Consider the following 13,529-nt stretch of genomic DNA (forward strand, 5'->3'; position numbering starts at 1 on the left):
ATAGGCAAGACCAGGGATGAACCCAAACTGGGGAGCTGCAGCTCCCATCTCCTGCAGTCACCTGCTCTATCCTATGCACTTTTGCACCACCCATGTGACTGCTGCCTTCCTGGAGCAGCTTGTCAAGCCATTCTCCACAAAGCATTCCTGCAAAGGCCTGTCACCACTCATATTTTATTGAGAACAGTGGGCGGGTGGGGAGGGGGTGCTGGCTACTGCGAAGGATTAAGAACCCAATAGGCCAGACAGGCAGATTCCACCTGGCTCACGATGCAGGAAAGGGCCTGTGGGGCGGCACCTGCCCTCCCTGGGATCCCTCAGCAGGGGCATGTGGCAGCCCCTCAGGAAAGGTAGGCAGAAAGGAATTGCAGGTGATAGGTTATAATTTCCACAGCTTCCAACCCAAGAGTAAGGGGTAGTGCTAATCTGGGGAGGAGAGGGAGAGAGTCAGGGCTAATCTGAGTATCTAGCCTAGCTCTCCTAGGTTTCTGGAAGACTTCAGTGTTCCTAAATGATCCTAAAGATGGAGACTGAGACTAGGAGAGCCCCTCACTGACCCATGCTCTAGAAGATTCTAGGACATCCTAAATTACGGAGCACAGGCCTTTCATCCCCCAGAATTCAGCCATGCTGCTAGAGTCCTCAGTGGGAGGAGGGTGGGAGGAAGGGGTCATGATGTCCCTCCCAAGGGAGGCAGAGACCTCTTCCACACCCTGTGAGGCCAGGCACTGTGCCAGGGCCTGAGAGGCAAGGCATAAGGACAGATTCTGGGGTCTGGGGAGATTCTCTACTCCCCGGATGTCTAAATGGTGGGTGTGGGGAGGTGAGCAGAGGGAGGTAATGCCCCCGGTTCAGTGTCCCCCACAGAAAGCCTTAGGAAGGTGCTCTGGAGACCCAGTTCCTCCCTCTTGCCTCTCCCAGCTGTGCTAGTGGGGAAGAGGGTAAGGGTGTCTAACCCCCTCTCTTCTTCAATGGAGTCAGGCTGTTCGCAGGTTGCCACTTTGTGACCCAACCACCACCCCCCCAACAGTGAGTTGAGAAGGGTGAAGCCTTAGGTGGATGAGTAAGTGGGGCCATGGAGCCAAGGGGAAGAAACACTGTTAGGCCCTGACCTTGGTTCCAGCCACTTACACCCATACCTCAGGGGGAGGCCAGTTCTGAGAGGCTCAGTGACAGCGCAGAGCCTGAGCCGCCCAACAGCAGTGTCCTGGGCATGAGGTCTGGCGGGAGGTGGAGGGCCTAGGGTCCAGCCTGTCTTACCCTCTGGAAGAAACAGAGCTGGCATGGGGGGAAAGCAGGCAACAGGAGTGGGAGTTCCTTCCAAGCCTCTGCTCTGGGGGAAGGCCCCCTCTTCTGGCAGGGTCTAGGGTAGGACCACTTCCAGGCAGGATGACATCACACATCAGTCATCTCATCCCCCAGCTCAGCATCTTCCGGCTCTCCTTCCTCATCCTCTTCATCGTCCTCCTCCTCAGAGGTCATGTTGGGTTCATCAGCCTCTGCCAGACATTTGGGGCAGGAACAGACAAACAGATAGTTCTCCCTGCAGAGGGTTGGGGGGGATGATGGTGAGGGTACAAAGTCAGGCAGCCACCAGCACGGAGAAGCCCAGAGCCCGGCTTCCCACCACACCCCCAGCTGGCACCTGAGGATCTTGTGGCGGCTATGGCGGCTGCGCTCCCGCTGACAGCAGTCTAAGTAGCTGATGCAGATTTCCTAACGGGCAGAAGAGAGGTGGGCTCTGACAGTCTGTGCTTCTAACAGATGGGATTAGGGCCTCCCCAACCTCTGCCCTATGTCCAACCATTGCCCCATCCCCAGGAGCCGGAGCTGCCCTTCAGCGAAGGCGCAGGTCACCCTGATCCATTCCCCTGTGCTCACAGCAGAGGCCACTATGAGGCTTTCACAATCTGTGTCTGAGACAGGGGGCTATGCTTGGCCTTGGGCCATGGCCAAGGTCTGTGGCTGGGGCAGAGGTTATCTTGGTGTGAAGCTACTTGCCCTGAAAGACGTTTCAGCCAGGCTCCGTGCACAGCTCTAAGAGCCAGGACCCCACACCCACACTAGTACCCCACAGTCCAAGCCACAAAGGGCCATGTCCTGCTTCCTTAGATGCTGCAGATTCCTTGATCAAAAGATAGCTGGGGACAAGAACTTAGGCACACTGTTGTCTCTGAAACACTGCTCTGACGCTTTCTGGAGTTATTTTTTGAAGTGGGGTGGGGTTAGAGTATACTCATGGGGAAGACTCATGTCCTGGAGCATGTGGGGATTCAACCCAACAGCCTGAACTTGGGACTGTAGCCACTGCTGCTCCCAATTCCTGGAGAGAACCTGCAAGGCCCACTGCCCACCCACCCCGACAGCTACTGGCCCCCTCACCTCTCCTGGCTTAATATCCTCCAGGGCGGTGACATGCAAAAGGAAGTTGTTTTCTGGGAAGGAGGTCTCTGCATTGGGGACACAGCTGTGGTTGCCTGGGTCATGAGAGGCAGGTAATGAGGATTGTTGACTAATAAAAATAACAGCCTTAACTGTGCAGAGCACTAGGTCCCATCTTTCCTTGTTCTCTGATCCCTGCTAGGGCTAGGCAGGTCCTGGGACCCATTTCCTATATCCCTGTCCAGTGCTCTTTCCTGAAGAGCACAGGCACTAATGCAATCCCGCATCACTCCCCTCCCCTCCTGCCATGACTGCCCCTTCTCTCCTCACTGGTCAACTTGATCCTCAGATGTGTTCCCAGTGTCTCACAAACGGAGGGACAGGGCTGTGAAAGGGATGCCCGTGCCAGGCCACTTAACTCAGTCCTGTCTGTTATTGGATGTCTGGTAACAGCTGAGCCAGGCCCTCTGAGAGCCCAGTTTGGGAGGAGTAGTGTCCCCAGAGCCTGGGAGGAAGGTTTTGCAGTGAGGAGAGCAGAGGGTGGGAGGCTGGGATCTGGAAAAGACAACAGTCTGAGCTGGCTCTGCCCGCTCCATCAGGTGCTGATGAGACTGCCTTCCAGCCTGAGCTCCTCCCGGGCTATCACAACACTCTCCTACCAAAGCTCACAGGGCAGTGGTGGGGCAAAACCCAGGCTTCCCTTTGCAAGAATCAGAGCTCTGTGCCCTGCCTCAGTACTGGGCCTAGCCCACTGGAAGCTTTTATATCAAGGCACAAGAGTCCAATAAATGAATGAAAAATAATAGAAGGAGAAGGCTGAGGGGAAATCCCCAGGAAGCTCAGCCCTAACCCCACTCCTAGACTCAACTCTACCAGCCCAGAAGGGGCCAAGAGAGATGAACTGCAGCTGTGGGGCTACCCCTTCTCAATGCTGGGACTCACAGCAGCTCTGCAGCACAAAGAGGCCAGATCCTTCACAGTTAAGAAACTCACCAGTTGCTGTAAGACAGTAATATGCAGATGTTATTGCATCCACTTTATAGGTGGGAAAAAGAAACTAGGCTAATAAGGACAGGCACTGGCTCCACTGTCTTGCCACCCAATCACTACTATTTTACCTGAAATTGCTTCTCTGAGGCACAAGCCTTGCTTTCCTATAAATGGTACCACCTTACTGTCCAGCCCTCCCCCACCCCCAGCATCAAGCCTCCGCACGGATGGCGGAGCCATTTCTTGTGTATGTCCTGCAAACAGATCTGAAGCTTCCCATAGGCACACAGGAATTACCTTCCCCAACCACGAACTCAGAGCTCCCCGGGGGAAGACTGTGTCCACTGTCTAACTGACGGATGTCTCCAAAGTTGGGTGAGGCCAAGACTCCATCTCACCAACCTGTCTCGATGTCCTTGTACAGCTGGTCAATGAAGGCGTCCAGCTGCTCACGGTCCTGAGGCTTCAGCTCCAGAGCGTCACAGGCATGCACCCACTGGCTCAGGGAGCTGGGGGTCCCAGGCAGCCATGGTTGGAGAGGAGGAGGCCTAGCTCACAGGGCTCCCCCACTCCAAGCAAGTTAAGTCCATTTCTTTCTCCAGGGGGAGGGTGGGGGTGGGTGGGTGTGTCCTTCCCCAACAGACTAAGTGCTCCCAAGACTCAATCTTTCTGACCCCCACCACTGAGTTTAGTCCAGCATTCTGGCCAGAGTCACACCCTGCCCCACCCTAGTCTTGAAAAGAGATGTGGCTACCTTCCTCAGTCAATCTCCCACCCCAGCCCTGAGGGACAAACCCAACAGCTCTGGAACATTCTCTCCTAACCTGGTCCCAATTCCTTGGCCATTGGTCCCAACAAGAGCAAAGAGAGACCGGAATCCATCCGGAGTGAACCACTGTGGGGAAAAAGGGAGAAGAGCATTCAGGTTACAGCCATTAGCTTTTCTTCCTGTTGAGGAAGTTTGCTGTTGAGTCAGTCCCATCCCAACTCCAGAAGACCAGGTCTGCTCTGGCTTAGCTGTCCCAGTAGGAGACGCTGACCTGGTTGCTCCTGGAGTGCTGGAGTGACTGGGAGGCCATTGGTCCCACCTTCCCCACACTCACCTGGCTGAGTGCTTCCTCATAAAGGGCCTCTGTGAAGAGTCTCCGCAGAAGCTCCAGCTGGCCCTGGTTTAGGGGAAGCAGGGAGAGACTTGCATCCCTGGGGATTTCCCATTAGCACCCAGGCAGGGCCCATAAGACCACATAAGGGAAGGAAAAGGGTGAGCTCTGCAGACCGAGCTTTCTCTGGGGGCAAAGGAAAGCCACAGAATCCTTATCTCCAAGAGACTTGGCAGTCTACTGGCCTGTTCCAACCCAGGGTAGCAAACCCAAATTCCTCCCTATTTTCTAGCCCTTGTACCAGCAGGGCGGAGGCAGCCTGGCTTAAAATGTCTGTCCTCACCACCACCCTCCAGGCTCCCTGCCCCAGCCTCCAGACCAGCTTGACCCTCCCCCTCCTTTCCTCAGATTCAGTGCAGGAAGGCCCACCCCAGCGCCCTTTCACACACCTACCTCCACCTTCAGGCAGCTCCTGCATGGAAGTCTGCTATTCTCAGGGAGAATGCATAGTTCTTTGATTTGAAGCAAGTGCTCAGTACATTGGCAACTAAAATTGTTTCACACCGCTCCCTGACCCTGTGGAACCCCAGCCCTTCACTTTCCATTACACTTGATTCACCCACTGCTATCCTATCATGGGGTCCTGCCTTCCCACATCAGGGCACCCAGCCCTTCTGTCCTCTGTCATCACCCCACTTCCCAATTTTAAGTCCACATTAGGTCATGAAGTTAAATAGTGGCAGGAATACAAGTCTCTGAACAGATTTTTGGACCCAGGCTCTAACTTCTTCCTGTGGCTGGGAAGGCAGCAAATGTGGAGCTTCCCTTAGGTAGCCATGGACATCCCCAGGCTACTGGGGGGGTGGGAGGGTCATGTGGAGAGACCAACCTTGAATTTGTCCCCCAGGAGTTTGTGGACAATTTCCTCCTCCTCATTGGCGGTTTTATTACAGAACTGGGAGAAGAGCCTGATCCAACGATCCTTATCCTTAGCCTGCAGTGAACAAATATACTTCAGGGTCAGGTTCACACATGCTCACGCATGCATGTGCACACATGGACTCACGGACACCCTCCTCTTTACTGCCACTCCTGCCCACGTGAGAGGAGTAAGCTGTCATTCTAAAACCCCTGCCCTGAGAAACACCATCACACATGAGCTTCTAAGTAGACCCTTCCTGCCCACCCTGCCCACACCCAACCATCTTCCCAGCTGGTGCCAAGCTAGCCAGTTCACGACACTTGGGAAAATAGGAGGATGAGGCTGACGAGCAACAACACTAAAGGGGTCAGAGTGGCTTCTCTCGCTTTATCTAAGAGACACAATCCTGAAAAGGTGGTGCTTATATATGAATTGCTGCTGCACAGGAAGTCATCCATAGATCACAGACCACAGGCAAGATGAGCCCCCATGTCCCCTGCTAGATTTATGGTTAGCTACTCCTAAGGTTTACACAGCAAGCAGCTCTCCTTTGGGAAGCCCAGAAGGAACTCTGTATCCAAGCCAGAGTGTTAAGGTGAGAAGAAAACTGAGGCCAAGGGTTGAATGAGGCCGGAGTCAGCTTCCCTGAGAAGATCAGGTGGGCTCACCTGTTTCACTGTGGCCACCATCCGGGCCATCAACATGATGCTTGCAGTCTCAGGGGGGTAGTGAACACTCCTGGGGAGAAAGAAAAAGGTTTGGCCTAGAACTTCCCTCCCCAGTAGCTGAATTCAGGGAAGCCCAGTCTGATTACTACAGAGAATCTTTCCTACCAATCTCATTTATAACCAAAGAGAGAAAGTCATTGGCAAGGACTTGGGCAGGATTTTATATCCCTATGGGCTTCATGGGGCTCTTCCTGGGAGTGTGTAAAATACTGAGAATGGTAGGACTGGCGGCTCAGATTTAAGGCAGGGGGAATGGGTGATAGTTTAGCCCTAAGAATGGAGGAAAAATCTAGGGGGTGGTAACTTAACAAAGATGGCTGCATCCACTAAGCGTGGGGAAGGCAGGCAGGGAGGGAAGGATAAAGGAAAGAAGAGAGGAAATGCTACCTACCTCCATGCCTCCTGCAGCTTATTGAGAGGATGCAGGGGGTCATCCTGGGAGGGGCCTGGGCACAGGACCCGATGGTATTGCTCAGCTGCGGCTAGCAGACATTCTGTACTGCAGTACGTCACCTGTTGGGGGAGGTGGAGGTCAGCACCCTAGGATCTGGCAGTGGGGTGAGGCACAGACACCCATGTGGTCTCACCTCCTCTAACTGTACTCCTTCCACAAACAGCCCCTAAGCAGTAGTCAGTGGTATTGTGAGATGAAAAAGCATACAGTGCTCTGGAGACATGTGAGAGGGGCACCTGACCCAGGCTTGTAAAAACGTGGGAAGGAGAGACTGCTTCTCAGGTACAGGGAAGGGCCCCTGCCAGGCTCCTAGGAAGAGGGCAAGCTCCCACCAAGCCTATTTTCTAGACAATGGGACTGGAACAGAGGACGAAACTGGCACAGTAATGTCTTTTTCATGTCTTTCCCTACATTCGGGCTCTCAAGGGCCATGACCAAGTCTGTCCTCACTCCTGTCTCCCCAGAGAGGACTTCAGCTTAGCCCCCAGGGATATTCACCTGGCAGTGGGGACAATTCTGGTGCAGGTCCTTCCGCACAGTGCACAGCTCAGGGTGAGGCAAAACCTGGCCTGGTTTCCCAGTCAGTCTCTGGGCGTTCTCCTCTGCCTTCTCCAGTGCCCGAAGGCAGTGGTCACAGGCTGGGGGAGAGAGCCAGATGTTGACAATTAAGTGTCTTGAGAGCAGGGGCCACATTTGTCCTTTTCACAGCAATATGCCCAGGGTTAATATAGCACCTAGCTCAGAGAAGGTGTTCAATAAAAGTATGAGAAGTGAGTGAATGAATATGTTAAATGAATGTATTTCACACGCATTATAGATGATGCCTTCTTCCCTCTCCGGAGTCCCCACTCCTCCCGGCAGACTCTCTCTGCTTCTTGATGGGACTTAGTCTATGGGGTTCCCCACCCAGCCCCCAAACTGGGCTTTCCCCACATTCTGGAGCCGAGTGACCCTCCTTTCACAGATTTTTCTCTAGCCCAAGAAAAGTGTGAAAAAAGCATGTGACTGGCAAAGCTAAGAGCGTCCTATTTGTTTCTGACCCCTAACACAGCCTTTATTGACCAAGGGGCATGGGGTCTCCACTTGGTAGAGGGCTCCACTTTGGCACAGAGCCCTTCAGCACGACATCTAGTACCTTACAGTATAGGCCACACTGAGTTCCAGCAGTCCTCCCCCAAGGAGCACTTTGGAAGAACCTCTCTGCAGCAGGCTCACAGCCCCAAATGGCCTGAGATTAGACAGAGGCATGGTTCTCAGGTGCAGCTCTCCAAGGGAAGACGCACTTTCCTCCCAACACCTGGAGTCCTAGAGATGGCAGCCGGTAGGGATGTACGTACTCTCTTCCATGCGCAAAGGCTGCTGGGCCCAACAGCCCTCAGGAGTAGGTGAGATGTGCTCACCTCGGTAGCGATAAAGTGCATTCCAGAGAAACTGTGCAGCCACCAGGGGCCGTTCGATGAATATGGTCTCCCCCTTCTGGATCGGCTGTGTGGCAAACAACCCCTTTCCCTAAGAGGGCAGAGAAGAATAGGATGGCCATAAGAAGAGACAGAGGACATAGCTTCAAGGGCCCCTCACCCCCACGTGCTTCCCTCTCATCAGAGGCCTCTGCCTCAGGAGGGTTCACGGAGCATGGTCGGCACCCTCCATAACTGCCTTCTCTGGAAACGCAGCTCTGCCCAGTTTCAGTCGCACTTCTACCAGCCTGTCTAGAGCAGAGGGCTTGGGATGGGAAGAGAGCCACCACATCAGCCATGTCAGACTAATCAGAGAATTTTTAGGATGGCCAGAGCAGGGCCAAGGTTCACAGCAGGCTGGAGCCTCCAGTACCAGGAACTGGTACAGGGCGGCCTTCTCTGAGTCACCCACATGCCCCTCCAGGATCCTGGTCGTGATGCTGCTCCTCAGGGTTGCATAGAAATCCTACACCACGGGAGGGAGAGGCCTATGCAGGAGAATATGCCCTTCTTCCCTGGTCAGCTGGGTACTCACAGCACCTAGCATACATAGCACCTGGTACCCAACAAGTTCTCAGGTGTTACACTGAAAGGAATGACTAATCCTAGCACCAGTCCTAATGCTAACTTGCTGTGAAAATTTGAGCCAGTTGCTTCACTTTTTTGCATCTGTTTACCATGTGAAAAGTGGGTATTATAATAATACCTACCAGGTAGTTTCCAGGATGCAGTGATATAACACAGGTGAAGGAATTTCATGAACTCTAGCTCCTTACTACTCAAAGTGAAGTGATGGACTGGGCAGCATGGGTATTGCCTGGGAGATGTTAGAAATGCAGAATCTCAGGCCCCACTCCACACCTGCTGAATCAGAATCTGCATTGTTAAAATCAGCTGCAGATACCCAGGCAATTCATATGCACATTAAATGAGAAATACTGGTCTAAAGCACTGTGGATATGTACAGGATGAAGGATGAGAAAACTGTTGAATTGCCATCTCTCAAATGTGCAAAGGGACGCAGGAGACAGCTTCAGAACCTAGGCAGTTACTGGCCCAGCTGGGCACTTTCTCCCACTCTACAGAGGAGTGGTGCCCCTGCCAACAGTGAACTGTCATGAAAAGAGATAGAAAGGAAATGATTGACACAGCAGTGAAATGTCCTGTCACGTTGCCTCCTGGGTAGCTCCCGGTTTCCTTCTAGCACTGGCACTCTGGATAGACAGGGGCACCTCCCAAAATCAGCAGCAGGATGTAAAGACCTGGACAGGCCCTGAGCACCCCGTGAGCCACACATCTCAATCCTGTGAATAACTCTGGGAGCTCTAATATGGTACAGTGGGGCAGCTGGAACAAAACCACTGGCAAAGCCGTGGATGCAGCCTGGTTGTCTTTCTAGAAGCCCACCTCCATGCCTAGTAGCCCCTGGGACCCACCCAGCAAAATGAAAACCTGGCCTTCCTCTGTGGGACAACAAGATATGGACAGCTATCCACATTACTTCTGACAATCCCAAATCTCAATATTGAATAAATATTGATCTCTTTCTCCCTCCTTCTGGAGGACCAAATGTAGGAAATATTTAGTAAAGCAAAGGGAAGAATCAGAGCTGTTCCTCTGTGAAACCACTTATCCCCCAAACATATAAAGTATTTCAAGAAAAACAACTCTAATTCATATTACCAAGAAGACTGGAGAGAACGGAACCTGAATGGAAAGGGTACAAACTATGCAAAGTTTATCTCCAATTTGAAAAGTTCAAGTTTAAAAAAAAAAAAGATTGTACCAAAATATCTAAGACTATGTAGTAAATTAATTCTTTATTAAATTATTTTCTAGAAAAATATCAAGTGCCAAAAGTGAATTCAAAAGGAAGAAAGCCAAGACAGACTTGCAATGCCAGTACCTGCCTGATGTGCATTAGTACAGCATCCTGGTTGACATCTACCATATTTGGTCAGGTTTCTGTTCTGACTGGTCATGTCCCTGGCATAGCAATTGGTAAAATTTTGGAAATCATTCCTGCCAATGTCCATAGAGGCAATAGAGAAAGTGGTCAAAAACTATCCCCATGTGAGACCCCTAGTCTATATGGTTTCATGAGCAAGCTCTCTCAAACCAAATAAGTAATTCTTGTGCTATTTAAACTATCCAATAACAGAGAAAAAATGGAAAGCCTCTCTATTAAAAAACAAACAAGCATAATTTTGATGTGGTAACCTAAGGAAGATACCATAAAGGAAAAAAAAAAATCACAAACTAATCTCACTTTATGAATGTAGAGGCAAAAAGCCCAGGATAAGCCATCTTGTCACCAGGTCTGGGTATGTGATTCTTCTGCAGCAGCAGATGATGTAGGCATGAAGAGGGAAGCCAACTCATTCTTCCAGAGCTGGGGTTTTGATAGAAGGCTAGGACTGGACAATTGGGCAAGGAGAGTGGCTGAAGTGATGAAGTAGGAGGGAAGAAGTAAAACAAGGAGGGGCCTGAGAGATAGGGGTGAAGTGAAAGTAAAGGTGAGTATCTCTGCAGGCTAGGAGCGACGGAACTGAGACACCATCAAACTGTGAACCAATGAAGAGCACTGGAGGCGTTGGGGTAGAGATGGAGTTGTGGGCAGCTGAGGAGGCCAAGGATATGGGAGCTGATTTACCACGGGAAGAGAGGAACACTCCAGATGCCTCTGGAGTGAAAAGAGAACAATGGAAGGTTGGGTTCGGGAACTGGATGAGTAGGATGATGTTGAGAGCAGGAGACAGATGACTAGAAGGCTGACATCTAGGGCAAGGACCAAGGATACACACAGCCACTACACATGACAAACTGTTCAACCTCATTAGTAAACAAATATAAATGAGAACAAAGCGATATCATTTTGCACAAATCAACCAGCAAAGATATCCAAGAAAGAAAATACTCAGTGCTGGTGAGAACAAAAGGATGTGTGCACAGACACTGAGCTCCAATATCTTTGACCTCAGAGATAAAAAACAAGATACAACATAAGGGTCCATAAATGAGCAGTTGTTGAGTGAACAATGGTCCTCCCATGAAACAGACTATTACTCAACTCTTAAAAATTAATATGTAGCATTATTGATATTGAAATATTGACTGCTGCATCAAAAAGCAGTTTCTAAAAATACAGTTTTAATATGCATATATTTGCACAAATATAGATTCTGAGTGTTTTACCTTCTCTTTCCTTACATGCGCTTTTTTTTCTACAACGAACTTCTAAAACACGATAATAAAACAACAAAATGTCACCCTCTTGATTTAAACCCTTCAATGCTACTACGGGCTTCGGTCCAAACTCCTTAACACTCCAAGCCCCTTCGTGAAGTGTCCTGGCCTTTTCCCTCAACCCCCACCCAAATCTCACTCATAAAGTTCCCTGAGGACCCAGGCCTTTTTGTACCGCAGCTCCCCCTGCCCAGCACGTCCCGCCCAAAGCTCCCAGGACCCAGCAGTAATGTCCCCCGGCCTGGCGCTCCCCGGCCCCACTGGCGGAAAGGCCCGATTCCACGGGGGCAGGTGACGCGCACGGAAACTCAGCGGGCTCGGGCCCACCGCATGACCGCCCCGGAACCCTGCGCGCGGGGACAGGTAGCCCCCGGGCCCCGAGCCGGGAACGGGCCGCAGCGCCCGAGCGGCAGAGGAGCCTCTAGATTCCAGGCATGGGGTCCGGTGGGGCTGTCTCCAAGGCCGGGCCGAGTGGGGGGACCCCGGCACGGTCCGCCGCGGCCTCACCTTGGCGCTGCTCACGAAGCGGACTTCCACGGCTACCCGGGCTCGGCCCGCCACGCCCACGCAGAAGGAGAACACATCGCACATGGAGGCCGCCATCTTGGGCGTACCTCCGCCTGCTGACCCCTGACCCCGCCTCGACCCGGGAGGCCCCGCCCCTCACTGGCCCCGACCCCAGCGTGAGCGTCCCCGAGGCTGCGAGGGTTTGCGCGCTAGCCGGTCTTAATTTGGATCTTTTTGGTTTATGTATCTGTAGGTTAAGTAGTTCGTTTACTGGGTGTAGCTGGGCCTGCCTTTGCGCAGTTTTGCCTGTCTCTATCTTCGTGGCCAGTACCAGAGCTTGTGTGTGCGTGTAGTTTTGACCTGTGTACCTGTATCCGAGTTCACGTTTGTGTTTGTTGTTTCTGCCACCCAGTGGTCCGTCTTGAGTAAAGCGCTCTCTGGACCCAGTCATGGGGTGGGACAGCAACGGGCTGACTTACTGCTATCCTCTCTGGCCCTCAACCTGAAGGGAAGAACTAGCTTACCCCCACCTATCCATCCTACAAAGTCCGGCGCAAGATTTCCTATTTCCGTAGGCAGTCTGGCAGCGGGACAAACTGTCCTACGAAAGATCAAGCTGGACATGTGTCTTCCTCAGACTCTTCAGGGCGTAGGGACCTTGTAGCCTGGGGGTGCTGGAGGTCTAAGGACCCGTGAAATTGTATGCAGAAGTGAGTCTGCAGATTCTCATTGTCCTGACAACAGGAGAGGGATCTATTCTCTTGTTCAGGACTGACCTGAACATTTGTCCCCACAGCCAGGCCTGACCACCATGTCTCAGTTTGTTCTCTCGTCCTCCAATTGATTCCGTGCTACTTGAAAAGGGACCTGTGTCTGCATCTGCTGCGGTCTCATGGTGACATTTAGGGATTTGATAGAGCACAGTAACTGCTGAATAGGTCACTGCTGGTGATTTAAAAAAAAAAAAGAAAAAAAAGTGAGCCCATGGTTCCCGGAAGAGGCAATGTAGCTGTGTTCCTTTAATAGAGCTGACTGGGTCCAGCATTAGGAAGGATTTCCCGGAAGACAGGAACAGGAGGGTTCTTGAAGCTGGACCCTGGCCTCCCTCCAGCTGCAGCTTGGTCCTGGAGGCGATGGTCAACTGACTTGGCGGCAGGTGGTTTCCCAAGGCCACCCCTGCTCCCTGCCTTTTCTCCCTCCCTCAGAAAACTCTGCCACCACCAGGTGGCAGGGCAGTCCTCCTTCCACCAGTTCATCTCAACACCCAGAAGTCATTCTGTATTCTAAATGAATACCCTCAACGGAAGCCCGCCAGGGAATGTGGAGTGCTAGAGAAATTAGCTCTGGAAATATTGGTGGCAGGCTTCACAAGAGTAGGCTATCAGCTACGCTTCTTGGAAAGAAACTGAGTAGATTCCTGGGAAGGAACGGGAGCCATGAGAACTGGTTGTGAAGCAGGGGAATAATAATACAGCAGAGTTTATGACAAAATGCCAGTTTTGGCAAAGGCAGAGTTAAATCTCTCTGTATGAAGATGGATAGGGGGTCAAGTCAAGTAGCTAGACGGAAAAAGATGGTGTTCAGGGTAGTATGTCTGCTCCAAGGAGGCAGCTGGGCCTGAGCTCCTTCTGAGAGTGTTAACATTTCAGACAAAATAAGAAAACTTTGGTAAATTCTGGGAGAGGAAATGGGCTAAATGATCTGCCCTTCCTTCTTTGCTCTCAACTCCACCATCTCCAATGG

General features: G+C 51.9%; 1 protein-coding gene across 8 annotated transcripts; it reads right to left on the reverse strand.

Moving 5' to 3' along the window:
- Positions 1 to 155: 155 nt before the first annotated feature.
- Positions 156 to 11,906, reverse strand: SMYD5 (SMYD family member 5). Of its 8 annotated transcripts, none has more exons than XR_012325644.1 (14): positions 11,787 to 11,906; positions 7,914 to 8,085; positions 7,075 to 7,214; positions 6,514 to 6,635; positions 6,063 to 6,132; positions 5,362 to 5,466; positions 4,476 to 4,538; positions 4,197 to 4,267; positions 3,775 to 3,881; positions 3,325 to 3,381; positions 2,802 to 2,937; positions 2,383 to 2,477; positions 1,646 to 1,716; positions 1,434 to 1,499 (listed from the first exon to the last, which is right to left on the reverse strand). XR_012325644.1 is itself a non-coding variant. In XM_004311585.4 (13 exons), the coding sequence occupies exons 1-13, from the start codon at positions 11,880 to 11,882 to the stop codon at positions 1,396 to 1,398; spliced, it is 1,254 nt and encodes a 417-aa protein (XP_004311633.1). In that variant the 5' UTR covers positions 11,883 to 11,906; the 3' UTR covers positions 156 to 1,395. The 8 variants fall into 8 exon arrangements, 5 of the variants coding, with proteins under 5 accessions (XP_004311633.1, XP_033694148.1, XP_033694140.1 ...); XR_012325643.1 differs by having other exon boundaries at positions 1,478 to 1,543; XM_004311585.4 differs by lacking the exon at positions 2,802 to 2,937 and having other exon boundaries at positions 156 to 1,543; positions 7,977 to 8,085.
- Positions 11,907 to 13,529: the final 1,623 nt, after the last annotated feature.

The sequence above is a fragment of the Tursiops truncatus genome, chromosome 14 (assembly GCF_011762595.2).
Source record: "Tursiops truncatus isolate mTurTru1 chromosome 14, mTurTru1.mat.Y, whole genome shotgun sequence".
Classification (NCBI taxonomy): Eukaryota; Metazoa; Chordata; class Mammalia; order Artiodactyla; family Delphinidae; genus Tursiops; species Tursiops truncatus.